Raw genomic sequence first — 21,768 nt, 5'->3', positions numbered from 1 at the left:
TCAAATAAATGAGGTATTCCAAAATGCCCCTCCTCTTTTGTTCACCAAAAACAAGAAACCGATATTTACTTCGAAAATTTTTTTAGCAAAATTTGTAAAGTGCCATCATTTTCTTTACATATAAATGTATCAAGTTCTTTTCATCAATAAAATTTGCCCTAGACATTTTTTCCCATATTTTCTATTTGTTACCACATGCATAAAAGTAATTTTCTTATCGTTCTCTTGTTGGCCTAAAAACGTTCATCCACAAGGGTTTCATGAAAAATACTTTACGAAAGGATAAGTAAAACCAAGGTGTGTTGGATGCCAAGATGTAACTGTCCATCCTTTTATAAAAAAAAAATAAAAAATAACACTACTAGAATTGAAAGTAACATTATCTACAAGTATAAATTATAAATTATAAATACTCAATAATTATGCATTACTTAACTCAAAAAATTAATTAAAAATTTTAAATAAAATTAAAAGAAATAATTTCTTAAATACATTCATGATCATAAAATCAACTTATTGTACATGTAATCAGAAAAAAACAATCCAATACAACCAATTAGTTTTCATAAAGATTATAATTATAAATTATAAATATATATTTGGTAATAATATAGAGACTACCTCAGATTTTTAATATAAGAGCTACTTAGACCCTAATTTACATTGTCTCTTACATTTATCCAATTTTTTTAAAAATAATTTTTGTAGTAATTACACATGATAAATGTTCTATTAAATTATAATTTTAGTTAATACACATTATTAGCCAATATATTTTAAGAAAAATAATACATATTTATTATAAATAACTTAAACAAATTTTTTTAATTTACTTTAATTAGTTAACTAGGAGAGTGGTTTTCATATAATACGCATATGTAGACCCATTAGGGCTGAGCGGATCTGATCTCAACCCAGCCCGATCCAGTCTCTCAAATCAACCCGATATACGACAGGCAACCAAGACTCCCATGCTACCAGACTGATTACACACCCTTGCTCAGGCCCAAAAAAAAGAGAGATTAAACACCCTTGCCTCTTGTTAAAAGAATATGATTTTCATTATAAATATATTGACTATATATACATTTATAACTATCATTTATGCAATACACAAATGGCATAACACAGCTTGTACAGTTTTTGCTTATAATGTAACTTTCTCTAGATTTATATAGATAGTTACAAATTTTTATTAATAATATTGAAATTCTATGCGTCACCTGCTCTAAGATTAGATAAAATTTTAAATATAAAACTTCAATTCATTTGTTTTATCAAACTCTAATATTTTTTTCAAACTACTATAAAAGTATTTTAAGGAGATCACATCATATTTATTATTAAAAAACTAGTTTATTTGATTTTCTTAATATACCTAAATTAGTTAAATAATTCTACTATTAAGAATTAGAAGAAGTACTAATAATTAATAAGAACATAACAGCAACCAGCTAAGGGCGAGAAAAAATTGAATAAAATGAAATATATGGACCCCATACGCAATCATCCAGGATAGCAGGCATGTCATGATTCATCAGGCTTTTGGTTCAAGAATAACAGGGATCTTCTGCTTCTGGTCGCCTCGCAAAACCTCTACGATCACCTGAATATGAACATCATTCAAATAAAAAATAAAAAACTCATTACACTGATTAGATTTAAGTATCCATATACAGGTTGATTAAACAGACATAGCAACAACAATAAAATTCTTGCGTTTTACATCTTTTTTTTTAACAGCTGTTTTACATCTGTTTTCTTAAAATTTCAGAGTTTTTTTTTTTTTTTTTTTTGCACTCACAAATTCATCTAAATGTTGCGAGAGTTCAAAATAGGGAGACAGACAACATTGCTACGGGAGATAACATTAGGATCATACCTTGTCGCCCACTTTACACTGATCAAGAACTCTGTACAAATCACTTCCATGAGTAACCTTTTTACCATTCACGGATGTTATGATGTCGCCTAAAATGAGTCTACCATAGGCATCACGTTTCGTTGGTTGCAAGCCCTACAAAACACAAAAAAGTTTAAATGTTGCAGAATTTTGATGAAAAAGCTACTACCTCCGGTCGTAATTATAAAAACTTATTTATAGTCTATAAACAAGGTCTTATAATTAGAACCAGAGGTAGTATAATGCTATAGGCAGACATGACCAAAGAAAGTTAAACAGGATAAAAATAAGCATACGGCTTTCCCAGCTGGACCGTCGGCAGGAGCATCCAAAACAAGTACCCCACTTACACCCAACTGCTCTACAGACTGATCTGGTGCAAACTTGATCCCTAAAATAGGTCTTGCGACCTTCCCAAACCTCACCAATTGATCGACGATGCCACTTACCTAAATATGAGACAAGTGATAAGTGATCCATATTAGAGGATGACGAAAACAGAAAGCTATGTTTTTCCACATCTCCAAATAGTTAACTTCATACAAAGCAAGGTTTAGTTTTTTTTTTTGGGGGGGGGGGGGGATAAGCAGGGTTCAAGTTAGAACTCACTGTGTCCACAGGAATAGAGAATCCAACGCCAGATGAGGCACCAGATGGGGAATATATAGCTGTGTTTATACCAATAAGGTTACCAGAACTATCCAATAGTGGCCCCCCACTGTTCCCTGGGTTAATCGCAGCATCAGTCTGTATGACATCTTGAATCGGCCGGCCACTTGCAGCCGAACTAATTTCTCGACGAAGTCCACTATTTAAAAAGGAAGAAAATGCAAATAATCAAACATAGTATGCGTACTGAACAAGTGCACAAGAAAAATGAACTTTTCTATTCACCAAAAAGATGAAACACGTCTTACCTTAAAAGGTGAAGGATAAGGGAAAAAAGATAAGAGATTACCCAAAAAAAAAAAAAAAGGAGGGAAAAAAAAGAAGGAAAAAAGATATCCTCGTATAAAGCATTTCATCAAAGGGATTAGAGGCATAAGTCCCTGCCCATAATTTTCTATTGACTTGTCAATTTCTTTCTTATATTTTAATCTGTGCTTTTAGTTTCAAAAGAATTTATTCTAAACACGGGTATGAATTCTCTAGCACGCTCCTCTGTTTAATCTTATCTCCAGTTAACACATTAAGATTTTAGTTATCATGTCCTCCCACACCCTACCAATCTACCATCCCTTTTCCTCTTCTTTCCTATGAAACCTTCTCCCTTCTCCAAACCTGACTTCTTTCCCTCATCCATATAACTTTAAAATAACCTTATTGACAGGCTATTGGAGTCTCGGAGTTAATGCTTCATTTTTTGAGGGCACAAATACCAGTCATGGACAAAAAGGAATTAAATGTAACTTAAATATGCACATCACTTCAGAACAGAAAAACACAAACAAAAACAATGCATACACATTACGTCATTCCAATTTGATAGGAATCTGTTTTGACATTGCTTTGCTTCAGTAAAATATAGTATACATGCCCAATTTTTTGTTAGGATACATAAACGGATAATTCAAAGTTCAACATAAGAGTTAGAAATTGCAAAATTTAGATAGAATGAGGTTTTATTTTTTTAAAAGGAAAAAAAAATCGGTTGATTGGGGCTCAACGTTTATACCTGATGACACCAGTAGTAAGAGTATGGTCTAGTCCAAACTGCACATGAATAAATGTCAAATTGGCCAAACAAATAATCAATTATGTTGTCATATGTAGCACTCAAGTTATAGATGATTATAAGCTTCACTAAGCAGTGCAGCAGTAAACATATTTGAAAAATTTCAGAAACTAAAGCATGACCATCACGATTACAATTTTAGCATCTTTTCTACATTTTTCTAAATAAAAAAAAATCAGTGTTTTCATTTTTATATTGAATATTAAAGTGCAGGAGCATTTTCAACTCACTAATCTTGAGCAGTGTTTTTGCATAAAATGTTGAGGAGAAAAATTAGTACTGTAAAGGGCGCAGCAATACTGAATATAAAGACATAATAAATAAAAATGGAAAATCATTAACAAAAGACAAATCGTTAGGAAGTGAATATACAGAATCTCCAGTTTCATCTAAAATTTATCATAGATCTATAAATTGGGAATAACAGCATTGCCATAATCTCTGAAATTACAAAAAAAAGAGTGGGTATTGTTATCACGGAGAAAGAGTAGATATTGCAGTTTGTATCAGCAGAGAACAAATTTGTACTCACTGGGTTCCCAATAGCATACACTTTCTGACCAACAACCAAGTCATTAGAGACACCAATAGGTATAGGCCTAAGTTTGTCTTTAGATGCATCAACACGTAACACAGCAACATCCTTATCCTGATCAAAGCCAATGATTTTTGCATCATATATTGTCTGGTCGGCAAGAGTGATCCTGCAAATTACCAGAAGAGGAACAATTGCTTACTGAGGCATGTTAAACCATCGTCATATAAGAATTCACAGTCAAGTTTTCGTCTCAATAGAGGCAAGGGAATCAGTCATATCACTTGTCAACTCAATGCAAAACAAACCATGATGAACTAAGTGCAAACACTCTCATAGCATGTTAACTTTATTTAACTGATAAATGATAATAAAGTTAATAAATTCACTAAAGTAGAAAAATCGTTCAGACAAATAATAAACTGAGATATATTGAGGAGAGTTTTTGACAGAATGATGGGCCATGTACTGAGATTCCGAGCTCTCATCCTAATACTTGAAATGAAGATTAAAAATCCATTGCGAAGATTTCAAATTTCTAAAAAGAAATGGCAAACAAATAGAAGTTAGTAATTTTTTCCCAGTTTTTTAAACCAAATATAGAAGCAGCAACTCTACCTTATTTAATTTGTTGCCATTAGGCAACTAGCATCTATATATGTTCTGTTTGACGTCTAGTTGCAGAATTTAAAGTTCCTAGCATCAAATCATTCTGAAGCCGAATTTTAAGCGGAACAAACTAACTTGATCGAAGGATTCAAGTTTCAAAACCAAGCATCTGACCTGAGATCAGAAGCTGCGCGGATAACGTGATAATTGGTCACAATATGACCCTCTTTATCCCAGATAAAGCCCGATCCAGAGCCTTGTGGAACCTCCAATACGTCCAACGTAAAAGCATCCTGCCTAAGAAATAAGAATCCAACCACTCTTATGAACATTATAATTCACATTCAAAACCGAAAAAATCAAAAAAGAAATTATAAACAGAAAAGATTGGTCAGGACTGATTAGCTAGATGCTTACTTGGCAGCAAGATTGGTAATGTTTACAACAGAGGGAGTGTTGTCTTGGAAGAGACGAACAGTAGCGAGCTCATCGGACTGCAATTTCCTCGGCGAAGTGACCACGAAAGCAGAAGCGGGACCAACATCGGCAAGAAAGAAGGAGAAAGACAGAGCAATGGAAGTGCAGAGAAGTAGAAGAGAATCGAGTTTAGGAGGGGAAGAAGTAGTAGTGATTGATGAGGGAGGGAAGCGTGAGTTTCGAGAGAAAGCAGGACGAAGAAGGGAAAGTGTACGGTAATTGGGAATGAAGGTTTTGTGGAGAAGACCAACGGATTTGGAAACGAAGATTGCAGGTTTGTAGCGTGGGAAGCGAGAAACTGTGGATGTGGAATGTAAGTATGTGGGAGAGAAGGAACAAGCAGGAGCCATTTCTGTTTCGACTTTCGAGGTGGATTCTGAGCTTCGCTTTTATACTATATTCTTCAAATAAAAATTCAAAGACGTAAACGCAGGTTGCCTCACGTTTCACCCAGTGTTTGGGCGTACGCCTTTTATCAGAATTTCAATTAAACTATAAAATGGTTGTCTGGAAAATAGGATCATAATTACAAGTTTTTGCAAAAACTTTTATATTTTTTATAAATAAAAATTTAAACAAAATAACAACCTAACAACTCTGCTTAATCTTGGAAGCTACATACAAAGTATACTCCATCTCAAACCTTTTGCTTAAAAACATGTTGTTATCATCGTTACCCAAGCTCTACCGGATACATAGTATACACATATAGATGCCCGAACAATGGAAAATTATGATTGTTAAATCAAAATTTAACTAAATAAAACATAATTAAGATAGAGTATCTGCATCATTCTCGTAAAAGAATTAGATTTACTTACAGAGTAAATACAGGATGAATCCAGGACGAATATAGGCTTCGAGAAAGACAGGAGCAAGATGGCCCATCCTCTTCTAATAAATACAGGACGAATCTTCCACTTCAACAAGTAGCGGTTTATGGGCCATATACTCATCATCAAGAACACTAATTTAGTGTTAAACCAATAGAAGGACTCACTAAGAAGTAAGAATCCTATGAATAATCTCAAAATCCCAATGTCATTCATCAAGAAGAAAGGAGGGAACAAAACAATAACCCAGCAGTCTTGGTTATGTTATAGGCATATACGCGTTGTGTAAGCTGTTAAGTGTAACGTGAACAAAACTCCACCTTAGCTGTAATATTCGATGATAAAATGAAAAGTATCCGCGGGAACTACAAAATTTTATCAAGAGGTCTTAACTCTCTCGGTACCGCTTCAAAATTTCCAGCATCTACGTCAGACTGCAGCATGGGCTGCTTCCCCGTTTTCCAGAAAATGCCCTCTGCTAGGTGCTCTTTGTTCGGCGTGAGAAGTACATAATTCGGATCAGCCCTTTCGTAACTGCAAAAGAAGTGAGAGAAGCGCATCTAAATATGAACGTGACTTGTCCCATTATGGCCGAGTACAATAACACAGCTTATTACGCCATGAATTACGTAAGGTAACACAGAGTTTTCATTTTTTATGCCGCAACATTGCGTGCATCTATATTAACCTAAAACTAAATTTGCAGATAATCTGTTGAAACGAAAGATAGAAGTTAATGCAAACAAATGAACCTGGCTTCTCTAAGACTCTCGCTGTGGATGCCAAATCCATATTGCATGTTACCATCAGCACGATCTCGAGTGGCTACGTAGAAATAGACCATACTCAGTATTCCAAACATCCGACACCAGCATGATACATTACTAAGAGCCAAACCAGGAACCCATAGACAAAATCAACCACAATAACTTATACTACCTCCGGTTTTTTATATAAGACTATGTTTGACTTTTATTTGAGTCCTAAATGTAAGATCCCAATCCACTGTCTCTCATATTTATACATTTTTTTCCAAAGTAATCCTTCTAACAATAGTAGTTCTAGCTAGTATACTTAATTAGTAAGGATATTGTACGAAAGACAATACCTATTTATCACAAATAACTAACTTAACTTCTTTTCTTAATCTTCTCAAATTAGTTAATTAGCTCTTATAATTAGAACTGGAAGTCGTACTATGTTAAAATATATATACTTTTCACTACGTTGAGGTAATTTTAACCGTCCCTTTAGTCATGCAAGGGTTGCACAAAAATTACCACGAGGTGAACTAGCATATCCAATGCATGTCACAGGATGAGACAAAAATTACTTCACAATTATAAATATCACCATTTTCACGCCTACTGCTTCCTACATTGGGATGCCGGAAATTATTTTTAAGAAACGGAATCCAAATATTTCAGGGGAATGAGGCAAACATGGATTCTATCATCTAAAATGCAAATATTTCAGGGGAAGAAGCCTTAATGCAAATCCACACCTGATGGCAATATATTCTATATAGGCGAGGGGATAACAGGTATAAGCCTATGGTATGCGTGGTATAAATACAAAATGACAAGTTAGGGTATAGAAATGTTGTATATCCTCCAGGCCAGGGACACACATGTAAGAACCAATGGAAAAAGAGGAAAAAGAATGTAGTGAGAATGAAAAGAAGAACCCCTCCAGAGACACCTGAAATGTTGAAAGTAAAAGAAGGTTTCCACCATGACTTGAATGCCAATGCCATTGATAAGCTACGATGTCCAACCTTTGCCTGAAAAAAGGGCGATAGTCTTGTTGAATCCAATCTAATCCATATGCACCTGTATATCATAGCATCAGCAATTTACCTTCAACAATAGGTTTTTATTCGCTTGCCAGGATGCTCCTACTTGAAAAGTGGAGTCAGGGATGTTGTTCGATGTCATAGCATCATCAACACTTTCACAAAAAGAAAATAAGATCTTACTTCATCAGTGTACACCAATACGAACATCTACCAATATCTGATTTTCTTTTTTCCCACTACCTTGTCTGTAACTCAAAACCAAAATCAATATAGTTTGTGATTCCTACTACATCCTCCTGTTCAAAGGGATTCTTCACCTGTTCAATTCAAGTGAAAGACTCACTCAGCAAAATATTCATTTATAAGGCTAACCTATCAGTTTGAGACTGCAACTCAAAGTCAAAAAATAAAAATCTCATTACAGTTAGAAGAATAAAACAGTCAATAAGAGAATGTAAGTAGCCTCTTGGATGGAATTGTATCAACAAAAATACAAAATTGAATAAGATCGAAAGGTCAAAGCACCCAGACATAGCCAGGTGCTGGGTATACCATATAAGCCTCTAATTTAGGTACCTTTACGAGTACAGTGTACTCAACTTGCCAATTAAAGGGACATATCCCAAGTTTCCAGAAATTACAAGTTTATTCAATAATGTACTCCCCGGTCTTGAATATGAGGTACAAATAACAACCTTACTGATATTAACAAAAGCAGTTAAAAGTAGTTAGCCTTCTTAAATTTGTCCCAAATTTAAAATATTTTCCACAAATGGCCCTGATTTTATGTTTAAACATCTACCTTAAATTTAATGATACATAATTACTATTCCTACTTTGACGTAATGATTTTCCACACAGATTTCCTAAAATAAAGAGCTTCACTAGAATAATCATTTAGTGCACCAAACAGTGGCTATTTGCTCCTTATAATTTAGACCAAAACAACTCTTCCAGGATTCCCTTCTATTCAAGACCAGAGGGAGTAATTATCAATAGCAAATGATTTTTGCAAAGAAAACAAAGCTATAGACAAGGAGATAATTTTTCAACAGGTCTCATATTTCATAACACCAACCACCCAGTTTTCAACAGGGAGTAATTATCAGTGCTCATGCTCAACATAATGTCCTTCAACATAAATGCAACTGTTATGCAACAAGAAAAATCAGACATCAATATAGGGACAGCAACCCACTGAACAGAAAAAGAATAAGAGAGGTAGAACCAAGAAACATACCCGCCTTTGGACAACCATATGTTGATAAAATGAGGCAATAAACTGCAAATTGTTTAGACTTAAAAATTTCAGTGCACGGTTCACAAGATTTTAACAATTAAAATAAAATGAACTAACGACACATCCAGTTGGCTTGAAGTTAAATCACACCAGCTTGAGTTGAATGCATATATCAGACAACAGGTCAGTACAAAACTTTATGTTACTTCCATAGTGGTGATTAGTGAAAGTTTTTCATAATACCAATCACCAAATTCAATGAGCTTCATGAAGCAAACAAAAGATTAAATAGTCAAAATAAATGGAAAAATTGCCAAACCTAATATTCAATTTGAGATCCAACCAATAAATAAATAAATTTGAGAAAGAAGAATATACCTGAGAACTTCTAACAAGCTCAAGGCCAAAATTGAAGGATGGACTCAAGGGGCTGCCGAATCCCAGCCCATAACCAATGGCACAACTCCAGTTCATCAAATTTGTGAGCTTTGAATCTCCATCTAAAGAAGCAGAATCAAAATAAAAAATTTGCACACAAATTACTTAAGAGTTAATTCACACATTTTCTTCTAATTATAACTTTTGCTTCACTCCATTAAATCCTACATCCTCAAATTAGTTTCCAAATCCCAAAAGGAAAAAAAAAAAAGCCCCAAAATGCATGTCTATCTTTTATACAAATTCACAAGTTAAGCTAAGCATCATAATTCACCTACAAGGGCACACTTCAATTCGACTCAAATGAATTGCAAGCATCATAACCCTTAATATGTACAAATCATCCTGAATGGAAAAATTCATGCATCAATGTCAGCTCCCTGGCAAAAGCAGCGGATATGCAATCTTTTCTTGTATGATTGCAACCTATATGCTGATAGAGAACCAAACTCAAGGATGCAGTAAGAAACAAACAATAAAAATAGAATTTAAGGCTAATTGTATCTCTGGTTTTCCACCGAACCATATCACAAACATCAACCCAAGAAAAAAATAATAATAAATCCACAGAAGGAAGCAGCAAAGGAAGAAAATAGACAGGTTCTCGCACAATCTGAGACTACTATGTATCTCCCAAAACTATTTTGCCCTTGAAACACCTTTTCTATTTTTATTCTCTCATAACTATATCCTAACTTCCCTTACGGGTGCTCTCCTTACTAGCCACGTGTCCCAATATTTCCACCCCAAAAATCCACATAGTTCTTCCCCTTACCGGAAGCCTTGCCCCTTACACTTATACACCTTAAAACAAAGACTTCTATCATGCCTATTCTCAAATCAATAAACTTAAAAAACAAAAAGAGAAGGAAAAAAAGTGGTAAGGAAAACAAGTTAAAATGAAACACATAACTAGACTACCAGCAGAGAGATAAGCAAAGTTCAATGTATGCACCCATAACAAAGAAAAACTGCAACAGAAGCCGTTCTACTACTTCAATACTTCTAAACAAGAAGTCAAAGGTAAATTCAGCAATCATATCTTAAAGCCTTACGCTGTGGCTCATACTGCACTCCAGCTGTCACCCTTCCCATCCTGCTGACCAACCATGCACTTTTTGGCATTTCATCTTTCACTGCAAAGCATGACAATCACATAACATATTCATAATCATTTCTTCTCTCCAACCAGATCGTAAGGCAAAATTTCCTTCCAATATTCCAATCCAGAGAGTAAAATTAAACAAACATGGGAAGAAAAATACAGCCAGGTATCCTCAAATTTTTGCAGAGCCAAACATCCTTCCCAGGAAAATTTAAAAGCGCATCACTTTGGTGGATTTAGGATTTATTCTTGAAGCGTTTGAACCTACTTTAGCAAGGAGAGATACCATGCCATCCCTCTTTACCGGCTAGACAAAATTTCTTAGTTATATAGTATTACCTTTAATTCAATAAAATAAATCCCATGTGCAGTTTATAATAATAATACAAGCTTTTAGCATAAAAGTCACCTAATTCCTATTGAGAAAGATTAGAGGCAGCAAAGGAGGAGAAAATGGTAAAGGAGAGAACGAAGCCATTAGTTTCCTATACTAGTCTTTCCAATATTTCGCTGCAAAGCATATAACTTTTCCAACAAAAAATTAGTTAATAGCAATGTGAACCAAAATCAGAGAAGGTTAGCGGTATAAGAGAAAAAAATGACAAAATCTCAAGTGTCACATGCAGATGCTTGCATTTTCTTGAAATCCCAGAGGCTCACATAATGAATCAGCATGAAAATTATTGTACAGAGAACTCCTATAATCATAATCTCGCAAGGTAAAACTTCATTAAAATGAAAGTCAGGTAACATACTAGCAAAAGGCATAAGTGAGACTCCACAAGAAAGGTTTTTAGAACCATATCTCAATCCCATCTGGCCATAGTCTTCTGATGATTCTCTGTAGAAATGGTTAGCTTCATGAACAATATTATATCATAATGTAATGCTTCGGATGTACAGAATACCATAAAAACTCAATCCATATGCTGCAACCAGTGCACCTTTTCTTCAAAAGCAAAGGGAAAATTCCATAAGCTCCAAATCCATATTTTGGATAGTAAGCACACGATCTCATCTGCAAAATCCTGAAGATATAGGATGCATAGTCTTTACTGCTCCAATGGCCAGAAATCAACTAGGGGATGGAACGTATGAACTGGAGCTTTATATTTCAAAATAAGAGACCCTTACTGATCAGAGTTTGACACATAAAGGTCAACGAAGGTATGAGGATCATGAACATCACTGTACATTCCACCAAAAAAAAAAAAGAAAGGAAAACTCAATAAGCTACAGAATAAAGGCATACATGTAAAAGCAAGACTGGAACAAAATCACAATACCTTTGCCATCGAAATAATGCATTCCCTATAATATTCTCTTCTGGTTTGTGATCAAGAGGACCTGAAACCTAAACAGTGAACAGGTTAAGGGAAAGTGATTCTGCTCATGACTCCAACTTCCTGATTTCATAATCAAAACCAGAACACAAAAATGAAAAAATATATATTAAAAAAAACTAATATCTTTCATGGATACTGTTGCAATAAGATCCACATGAGGATCATCAATTGGCTTTAGCATGATTCTTGTGGTAAAATGCCTTGCTTCCTGAAAGTAATCCTCAAAAAGGCATTTCAAAGCAAGTTTCCCAAATAACAACTTGTAAGAAGGAATCAGCATCCTGCATCATCTCAGATAACTATATATAAGAACCATATAATGCACAGATGACGTTACTACCACAATGCAAAGAGTGAGGGGAATGCCATGCACAATATAACAATGGATAAACACAATAAAACAAATCTGAACCAGATTATTGCCGTGTGTACATGATTTAGCGCACAGACACTATTACTACAATAACACATCGAATGAGGGGAATGCAATTCACAATATGACAATGGATGAACACAATGAAATTGAATTTGCATATAACAAGATTGACGCGCCCATTAGGGTTCCCATATTATCCACTACATAGGGCTAACTAACCGAATTTCATAGCCCTTTTCCAAAAGAAACATAAATTATATCTAAATTTTGAATTTCAAATAGCGACAACTATGATCCCAAAGAAAGAAAATCAAAATAATTACAAATGACTGTCACACAGGACCTTTGAGTAAACTGAACAGAAAAGAGCACAAAATGCGGGACGGGGATATATGAATTCAACAGAAATGTGCGAGTGAAATGAATGAGCGGGTGACCTGTCACGAGCAGCAAAGGGAGGGAAATCGAAGAGAGGAGGCACCAGCACCACCGGAGGAGGAGGTGGCTTGTCGACAGTATTCCCCATTGCTCTGTGCTGCGTCTAGTGTTTCACTGATTACAACAAAAAAATTTAAAGGGCAATAGAGGGCGCGCACCAGAGAGTGTGTAGTGCGAAGAGAAGATACAAGATTAGGAAAGTCCCAACGAACTGAATCGCGCCACCGCCTTTCTCGTAAGTTGACCGTTTCAACTTCCAAATTTGATTCCTGTTCAAAAAAACAAAAAAGAAAAAAGCTTCCAAATTTGAATAGCATTTACGATGGGCTTTTTGGGCCTTTATTTAAGCTGGGCAGGCCTGTAAGTTTTTAGCTTCACTTAGACGAGAACGATAATACCTAACCTTGTCTATTGGGTATATTTCTGGTTACATTTCTCTGTTTTCGGTTACAAAGATTTATATTATCGCTATTCAATTATGTATATGTGCTGGCAAAAAAAATAAAAAATACTGCTCTTATATTATCGCCAAACTATTATATTATCGCTGTTCGATTATGTATATGTTCACTATTATACGCATGCTAGGACGTAATTTACACATGACCCCAGATTTTTTTAAGAAATTATTTTTTTCTTTTATTTTTAATGCGCATTTAATGCCAGAATATAATCATTTTTCTTGCCTGCGTTCTTCTTTTTTTTTGACACTTTTTTCTTGCCTGGTTTCACTTTGCTGCCATGATTAGAAGTTTTATACTCATCAGATCCTTAATATATGACTTAATTATTGAGTTAATTTTGATTCTAAATATAATACCTATTTCTTATGTTTATCAATTTTTCTTAAATCACCTTTATGTATACTCTTTTAACCATAATTAAATAGAAGAGGGAGAGAAGAAATTAAGAAAGATGATTATGGTGTTTTAAGAAAAACATATCATATTTCTTATAATTAATTAACTTACGTAATTTTTTTAATCTAATCAAATTAATTAAATAAGTTTTATATTAAAGATCAGAAGAGTGTAAAGAATTTGTTTTTACTCAATTACTCCCACGCTGGAATGCAAGTGAAGCTTCCAAAAACGCACTGATTCTATATAAAAGAAAAGGCAATGCAATTAGAAAAATAGAAAAAATTACTCGGGTGAGATTTTACCGGTAATTTAAAACTAGAAGAAACTTTCACCGGAACTCGACGCTGTAATTAACACATTAATAATACAGAGTCGTGAGCTTCCGTGTTTCGGGACCGCTACCGCGCGAGGGCGGGTAGGCTTTTCGCCTTTGAAGATCGTTCCAGAGAGAGGCGAAGAGAAGATCGCACGCAAGGAGGACGAAGATCGCAAGGCTAGAGAGAGTACACAGCGAGGCTGAGAATACGAAGCATAGCAGGCATGTCATTTGTGAATCTATTGCCTCTATTTCTCCCGCTGATAAACATCTTCTTCCCATACTGGGGTAAAACGTAGGGAGCCAGCTCTAGTTATTTTATAGTTGGAGGAAAAAAACATTATACGAAGGACCACTAGTAATTTTGTCCTACGAAAAGCAAGTGGAACTGGCATGTACCCAGCTAAGTCCAAATTAATACCTATGGCCCGTGTCCGATTCGTTTCGTTCCATCCAAGTTCATGTCTTCTCCTTTTGGAAGCCTCCGCTTCCCTGGTTTCATTTGGATTCTGGTTAATCCAAGTTTATGCGCAAAACTATAACGGCAGCTAAAACCTTCCCCTCTCACTGCAGATTGATGTCCATACGAAGAGGGTAGATACTAGAATAATGGACATTTCAGACTTCAGAGCAGATATACGAGCCGTGTGTGTTCAAAAATTTCGTCTTTGAGGTACTACTTTGCCTGCCCCTTTTTTCTTTTTATGTTTTCTATTTGAGGTATTGAAATTAACGAGTCTTGGATTTGGGTGGATTGTGTCGACGCTTCTTTTTTGGTGGGCTATGCATGATTCATGGGATCTTTGAAGTTTTTCATTTTGGGGTATTCTTATTGATTTTTCCCAGTTTACTGTGAAAACTTTATTTTTGCTGAATTTCATGGGATTATCAAAAAGAAATTGAAATTAAGAAAGAACCGGTGAGCATGGGGATGTGATTTTGATAACGAACTTTTGATTTCTGTTTAATGTGCTTACTCAACAATATATTTCAGGAATTAAGTGCTTCTATTTAATTGAATATGTTTTTCTCGTTCCAGAGTAGATGTACAAATCTGGATAAGTAGTGACCTGATCATTCTTTTCGGCCATACTGAACATGAAAGTTGAAGCTGAATGCATCGCTAGGCTTTAGTCTTCTTTCTCTTAAATCAAGAATTTGGTATTAATTTATCATGGCTGTAGTCTCAGGTGTAGAGAAGGCGCAAGAAAGGGGATGTCTCTTCGAATAAAAGCTGTTGTAGATAGGTTTGTAGAGGAGTTGCAGGAAGCACTAGATGCTGATATACAAGATAGAATCATGAAGAAGAGAGAGATGCAAAGTTACATCAGGGAACGTGAGCGTGAAGTTGCCGAGCGGGAAGCTGCATGGAAGGCTGAGCTTTCTCGTCGGGAGGTGTCTGCTTCTCATAACTTCTCTTGTTTTAATGAGCACAGAAGAAAATAAAAGTTGTACTAACCTAGAGCCCACTTTAATTTAAAATATTGACCTCTTGGAACTTATCCCACAGAAAATGAGGATTTCCTAGGAATTACATTTTTTTTTTCCGGGTGGACCCTAGGAATTGCATTTGAGAAACGAAGGTGTTATTTTTATTGAAGTATCTTCACAAGAGTATGCCCGAAATCTGAGTTTCCATGGATGAAGTGACCCCCAAAATTTAGGCGATGGAATTTTAGTTTTCCCACCCCCTTTTCTTCAGTTTCCATCTCCTCTCCTACTAAAGCTAACAATTTTACCAGCCCAAAATCAAATTCAGAGCAAATTAACTGGGATGATTTGATCTTTAAGCTTGTTCTCTCATTATTCTCCTGTCCTATGTAGGCACGTGGGTACAGAGATGTTATTCTGTTATGCTTTCTTGATGCTTTGAAAGAGAAGCATGCTGAATGACCCTAAATCATTTTATGTTGCAGGCAGAGATTTCTCGCCAAGAAGCAAGGCTGAAGATGGAGAGAGAAAATCTTGAGAAAGAGAAAAGTGTATTAATGGGAACTGCATCAAATCAGGATAATCCAGATGGAGCTCTTGAAATCACAGTCGGTGGCGAAAAATACCGTTGCCTCAGATTTGCCAAGGCCAAGAAGTGAGGCTTTACTGGGTTGGCTCCAAGAAAATGAATACGAATCAGACAGTAGATTCTCCAACAAATACCTAATGTGAGGACTATGGAGAAATATTTTTGGAAGATTCAGTCATTTTGAAGCTAAAAGAAAGTCACTTGCCATGCTTTTTGTTGGAAATTATGTGTTAAAAAGGGGATTTTTCAAGTTAAATAAGAATGATAAAAAGTGGAATATAAGCGTGGTCTCCCACAAGCTGCTGCCCGTCCATTTTCTGGGAGGAGGCATCTTTTTCTCTAAAACTTCATCTCTCTCTAAGTTTCCCTCGACAATGCTACTGAATATTCCATTTAAGGCAGAAAGTTGAAATTTGTAGCATATGCAATGGTTATAAAGATACTTGCAGAATTTTACATTTATAAATCCACGGTAGGTATGTAAGTAGAATAAACGGTGATGCTCGAGGATAATGACAGGTAAAGGATCCTTTCTGACTTCTTACACTACAATTTTCCAAAATATTGTCTTCGTAAACTCCTGGGGGGATTAGAGAGGTCAAGAAGCTAGAAAGGAAATATGTAACCTTGCTATGGCGAAATGGACCACCAAGAATTTAAGTAAAGAGGTTCTTATTCATAAATGAGTTCGTAAAAGTAACACAACATAGTTGTAGGATCAAAGCTCAGAGCAGCTCTCTTCATTGCAGGCGCGGCCCGGAGTGGTGGGCATATCTTTTGCCAAACAATAAAGAAAAATACAGAAAAGAAAGGCTTCGTTTAACACTTTATTTCTCTTCATTTCTTTAGTAAAAGGAACTTCATTATATACAGCTAGCGATGGAGAATCATATACATCTATATTTATTTGAATCTCCAACAAGCCCATCATGAACAAAGTACATTTTAGCGGGACAAAGTACTAGATTTAGGGCAGCAAGATGAGGTCAATCATGGCTCATGTTCACGCAGAGAGAGAAGGAGAAAGGCCAAACTGAAGGGTCCAAAGCTCGAAACCCCCCTTCACAAAGTCATAGTATCCTCCTTTCAGAACCAGAGTTTTGTTCATCAATCCTTCTCTCACAAATGGGTAGGTCAGCAGGTTTCCCAGTGAAACATTCACAGCTTCCTGAAAAAGCGTAAAATCATTATTATCAGCGCTGTCATCTTGACTTGTTACTATTTCTTATGAGAAATTGGTAGCTTCAATGATTCCTACCTTCTCACAATGGGAGCACAGCTCTTGGAATGATGCACCAGCATGTGCTGATTTTACTTTCGCCTTTGCAGGTAAACCAAGTTTTACCCAGTCTTCTATAAATTCACTGCACACCACATAATAGTAACAGTAATTACAAATCGGTCATTTTATGATCAATGTTTTATGTTTGATCCTTTCCATGTCTCTCAAGATTATGCACCAACACTTCATGTATGTGAACTTACGTAGAGGTGGATCCATCATCTGGAATAGAGAGAAGACCCTTAATACCGCCACAAGCACTATGCCCAATGACCACAATGGTCTGAACCTGTACAAAATTATAACTGTCCAGTCAAATTGTGAAGGCCCCCCCCGGGGGGGGGGGGGGAGAGGGTCTGAGTCTCTTTTAGTATTTGTAAATTCCCAAGTAAAGATCAGGAAGTATGTACCTTGAGATGCAGAACTGCAAACTCAATGGCAGCCCCAGCTCCACAGTATTTTGTCTGATACATCAGAGCAAATCAGAATTTAACATGTCTGAGATTACTAAATGCTGATGCTGTGAGGTAATGGCCGAATTGTAAAACAGACCTGGTCATAAGGTGGAACAATGTTAGCAACATTTCTGACCACAAAAGCCTCTCCAGGCTGGAAATCTAGCACATGAGATGGGCACACCCTTGAATCTGAGCAAGCAAACACCATAAACTGCAATCTTGCCATAATTAGACTCAATTCAAGCTCATAAGCGAGGAAGTTTCAGTGAAAAGTTAGTGTTTGATGCAAGTAATTCTGTGATACCTTTGGGCTCTGGCCCTTGGAAAGTTCACCATACAAAGCTGGATTCTTGCTGTTTAAAATGAGAGGAATAAGAAAGCAGAAAGAAAGGAAATTGGTGGTGAAGTGAAGGAGTAATAAGTAGACACAAACTCGTATTTCTCTCTCTTGAAGTGGGCAAAACCAGTTTTGATCCTTTCAGATGCCTCAGATGATGCCACGCCATTAACTGTTTGTGTTTTTGTCCCTAATTCAGCTGTTATCTGCTCTACTTTTGCAGCTGCAACGGCTCTCAGGTCACCCTTCTCTCTGTTTTCCATTAAACACAATGCCAGTCAGATTCCAAAGTTATGAAATTGCATGTGTGTGTTTGTGTGTGTGTTCTCCAAGCAAAGAATGCTTGGTTACCTCAGAAGTTTCCCGAGTTCTTCAATGGCTTTCTCGTACTCCTTCCCCATATCCTCTCTCTACACAAAACACCAAAATAGTCAGTTGAAACTCACTTCCCTTACATGTCTTCGCTATATATACAGTTATTAAAGTACAAAAAGTGGTCTCCAATTCTCTAGACTACTTTTTTTTTTTTTTACCAAAAAAATTTACTTGATTTATTTCTCACATATAGAAAATAGCCAATTGTATGGTGGCGACAACTGACACATACTAGTGAATGAGCAAATCGACACCACACACCTGTCACCCAAATTAATCTAACTTAGCTACCAACGTGGTAGATGACAAATAAAGACACCAAAGGGTGGCCCCCGTGAAAACTCCAAACTTTAAAGCACTACACACCCTTAAATCATATAGCCAAGTTGCAAAACCAGGTTAACCGATTAACACGTGGTCACTACTAGATTCTTTCGTACTTAACCATTTAAGCCACCAACATTACATTGACCCCCGAATGCATTAGGATCAAAGAAAACCCACAGTACTATTCAAATGGATGATATAGAGGCTGATACTGCTTTTGTGACGCGTGTACTGATATTAATGTGACAAGAGCATTAAAAAGAAATGAAATTTAGATGGTGCACCAAGGTTGGGGTGATAAAGGCAGAAGCAGCAGCAAAAGACAGGCTTGTCTTGGATGAGAGAGGGGAAGGAAGAGGAAGAAGAGTGTAGCGAAGAAAGAGGGACGTAATAAAGTGGATGTTTTCAGAGAGGTTTTTACAGAGAGAGAGGAGAGATGCAAGCCGTTGATCGAACCAATGGACATTGTGAAAGCTTATATAGCCACCACAAGATCATTCATCCATGGTTGTGTTTATCTCTTTCAATTCTCAAGGGAACAGCCGCAGATAATGAAAGCGAAAGCCAAGTAAACGAGAGCTTCTGGTTCATTCTATCCTCCAAGATGAGGTTTGAGTGCTGGAGATTAACCGCCAGATAATGGCCATAACACTGCATTTAAAAATAAATAAATAAAAATAGCAACATTTGTTAGTGTTAATCTACTAATTAGTGCATTGGCATAGCTGAACGATTTGGGCGCGTAGATTTTTCCAATGAGATGTGGCGGAGGGTAATCCGATGAGTGTGAGCAATAGCGATTTGCCGCGTGGCTGAAGATGAAGCCCCTTATAGCCCAGCATGAAAGTTCCGCAAATTTCATGGGACTTGAAGCGCACATTTCCTCTTCTTCTTGTTACACCTGAATGAATGCAATGTGGTATTTCCTTTCACTTGGTGAAGGGTTGGGATCACTCCACCTCTAACCTCACGTCTTTCTGTGTCTCTGTCTTTCTATTGCCCCCTTTCTGAGTATGATTGGTTGATACAGAGTGATCCAACGATTCACCAAGTAGAAGGAAACATCATCGTTGGTTGTTCTTGAATTGATGAAACATTGACCTGAATTCATTTTCATTCGGGAATTATGAGATGTGCTTGGAAAATCCTTCTTCAATTGTTTAAACGTTGTGGAATGAATAGCTACCTCCCTTGGTCAGAAGGCTGGGACCATTCATCCGTCACACGAAGGGTGGTTAATTATTTTTAAAAAAAATAATTGTGATTCCCGATAAAATGCAAGAATTTTTTTCCTATTTTTTTAAACAAGTAAAATGTAGAAATGTAAAAATTTTCCCAAAGCAACAATATAAACATCAAACTAATTAGTTCCGGGATGGAAGAATTATTTTTTTAATTTTTAGAGGATTTTTTTTACACATAGCTATATTCTATTTAGAGGTAATTCTATTCGAGGTATTATCAAACTCAACATGTGAATACTTCTCTTAACAAGAATTCGAATTTTAATTCGTCACAGTTATAAAGAATTAACAATTTCTATTAAATCTAACTCTTGTTGGTAATTTGAAAATGACAATGCTAATAAAAAATTTTAGAATGATAGTAAGACTTTAGAATGCAAAAATTTAGACAAAATTTTAGAAAACATATGTTGCTGATTTGGGAACGATGACAAGAATGAAAACATGAATTTTTTACCAAAAAAAAAAAATGAATTAGTAACTTTATTTGACGGAATTAGAGAAAGAAGGAGCCTATCCATGGTCCGCGAAGCGTGGAGCCTATTATGATTATGGCATGAGGGTTCAATTCGGTCATGGGATTAATTCCTGTGTCTTTATTTGGGCCAAATTCGTCACCTTTGAGTTGCTGGGCTTCCTAATGGCTTCAATTACATGCAGAGCAAAAGGCTAAACAAGCCGCAAAGCATAAATATAAATACTATGAACTAATTATATTTTTTTTATGTGATAAAGAATGGTTTCATACAAAATTTATTATCAGAAAAAAATTATTGAAGACCTTACATGAACAGAATTTCAGACAAAAAAATTCAAAAATCAAATTTAAATAATAAAAACCGTATGAAATCTGACATCTAACTTTGGAAAATGACACTAATGAATATATCTCATACGTACGACGCCTCAAAAAGGATAAAAGAAAAAAAATTCTCTCTCCAAGTGCCTTACAAACGGAAACCAAGAAGTATATAATTATTCAATGCAAGCAATTATTTTAAGAAAACAATCAGAGTATTTTTATTTTAAAAAAAAACTTCTTGTACGTGAGGAATTGAAGAAGGGGGTGTTGCGGGGCAGGAGTAAAACGAGTCATTATTTGAATTCCGACGCCTATTACGATTTACGTGTAGATTTGTAGCAGTGAAGCGCGTAAAGTAAAAGGCATATAACAAGTGCTGAAGAAGAGGAGGAGGAGGAGAGTGAGAGTATACATGGTCGCCAAATGGAGCGTTTAACCCAGTGAACCACGGGCCATGATAGAGATGCTTAACGGTCATATCCGGAAGAATGACTCAGCAGATGAAGAGATGAAATGAATGGAGAAATGTAGGGGGCAAAGAGTGTTTCTGACCTTCTGTTGTTACTACTCAGTGGTGTCCTCATTATATATAACAACGGGGAGAATCCCATGTCAACATTCTCTGAATAAAGTGTCGATATTATGTCAACATCTCCATGTCCTCACGCTTTTCAGTCACCCTCCGCTAGTTTCTCATGCTAAAGTATGATCATTATGCCACTTCTATATGTAAATCAGGAATTTTCTTTGGGCTTAAAATCATATATTTATTATATCTTTATCTCGTCTCCATTACACAATAATCTAAGAAAATACAAACAATTACGTCGATGCCTCGTTCAAAATTAAAAATATAGACTCTAATAAGCATTTCTCATAATTTTTTAAAATAATGTCCATTTTCAAACTTG

General features: G+C 35.8%; 3 protein-coding genes and 1 pseudogene across 5 annotated transcripts; 1 reads left to right on the top strand and 3 right to left on the bottom strand.

Moving 5' to 3' along the window:
• Positions 1–1,383: 1,383 nt before the first annotated feature.
• LOC114735074 (protease Do-like 1, chloroplastic) lies at positions 1,384–5,890 on the bottom strand. Its single transcript, XM_028922727.1, is given in 9 exon segments — positions 1,384–1,545; positions 1,547–1,606; positions 1,883–2,017; positions 2,200–2,352; positions 2,513–2,711; positions 3,579–3,616; positions 4,171–4,342; positions 4,957–5,079; positions 5,200–5,890. Coding segments are annotated over 9 exon segments (1,308 nt in total). The 5' UTR covers positions 5,610–5,890; the 3' UTR covers positions 1,384–1,527.
• A 100-nt stretch (positions 5,891–5,990) lies between these two features.
• LOC114735075 (uncharacterized) lies at positions 5,991–13,084 on the bottom strand. Its single transcript, XM_028922728.1, has 15 exons — positions 13,022–13,084; positions 12,833–12,947; positions 12,156–12,300; positions 11,960–12,027; positions 11,808–11,861; positions 11,618–11,701; positions 11,429–11,514; positions 10,624–10,704; positions 9,509–9,630; positions 9,131–9,172; positions 8,131–8,207; positions 7,952–8,042; positions 7,794–7,875; positions 6,845–6,917; positions 5,991–6,626 (listed from the first exon to the last, which is right to left on the bottom strand). The coding sequence occupies exons 2-15, from the start codon at positions 12,919–12,921 to the stop codon at positions 6,458–6,460; spliced, it is 1,263 nt and encodes a 420-aa protein (XP_028778561.1). The 5' UTR covers positions 12,922–12,947; positions 13,022–13,084; the 3' UTR covers positions 5,991–6,457.
• A 1,240-nt stretch (positions 13,085–14,324) lies between these two features.
• LOC114735077 (uncharacterized) lies at positions 14,325–16,576 on the top strand. Of its 3 annotated transcripts, XM_028922731.1 has the most exons (4): positions 14,325–14,469; positions 14,586–14,685; positions 15,197–15,407; positions 15,929–16,576. In XM_028922731.1, exons 3-4 carry the CDS (start codon positions 15,228–15,230, stop codon positions 16,100–16,102), a joined length of 354 nt encoding a protein of 117 aa, XP_028778564.1. In that variant the 5' UTR covers positions 14,325–14,469; positions 14,586–14,685; positions 15,197–15,227; the 3' UTR covers positions 16,103–16,576. The 3 variants fall into 3 exon arrangements, with proteins under 3 accessions (XP_028778564.1, XP_028778565.1, XP_028778563.1); XM_028922732.1 differs by lacking the exon at positions 14,325–14,469 and having other exon boundaries at positions 14,480–14,685; positions 15,203–15,407; XM_028922730.1 differs by lacking the exon at positions 14,325–14,469 and having other exon boundaries at positions 14,481–14,685.
• Positions 16,577–16,687: 111 nt separating this feature from the next.
• LOC114735076 (carbonic anhydrase, chloroplastic-like) lies at positions 16,688–20,038 on the bottom strand (annotated as a pseudogene).
• Between the last annotated feature and the right edge of the window lie 1,730 nt (positions 20,039–21,768).

This window comes from Neltuma alba, unplaced genomic scaffold (genome assembly GCF_004799145.2).
Source record: "Neltuma alba isolate B1F8T4 unplaced genomic scaffold, ASM479914v2 tig00013177_pilon, whole genome shotgun sequence".
Classification (NCBI taxonomy): domain Eukaryota; kingdom Viridiplantae; phylum Streptophyta; class Magnoliopsida; order Fabales; family Fabaceae; genus Neltuma; species Neltuma alba.
This window is presented reverse-complemented; position numbering and strand designations above follow the sequence as displayed.

Excerpts from the sequence above, each read along its gene's own strand:
- LOC114735075 (XM_028922728.1), bottom strand. The coding sequence starts at position 12,921 with ATGGGGAATACTGTCGACAAGCCACCTCCTCCTCCGGTGGTGCTGGTG. Across the intron at positions 11,702-11,807 it reads TATGTGTCAAACTCTGATCA|GATTTTGCAGATGAGATCGT; the intron begins GTAAGGGTCTCT and ends CTATATCTTCAG. Across the intron at positions 8,208-9,130 it reads ATATGGTTGTCCAAAGGCGG|GTGAAGAATCCCTTTGAACA; the intron begins GTATGTTTCTTG and ends TGAATTGAACAG.
- LOC114735077 (XM_028922731.1), top strand. The coding sequence starts at position 15,228 with ATGTCTCTTCGAATAAAAGCTGTTGTAGATAGGTTTGTAGAGGAGTTG. Across the intron at positions 15,408-15,928 it reads CTGAGCTTTCTCGTCGGGAG|GCAGAGATTTCTCGCCAAGA; the intron begins GTGTCTGCTTCT and ends TTTATGTTGCAG.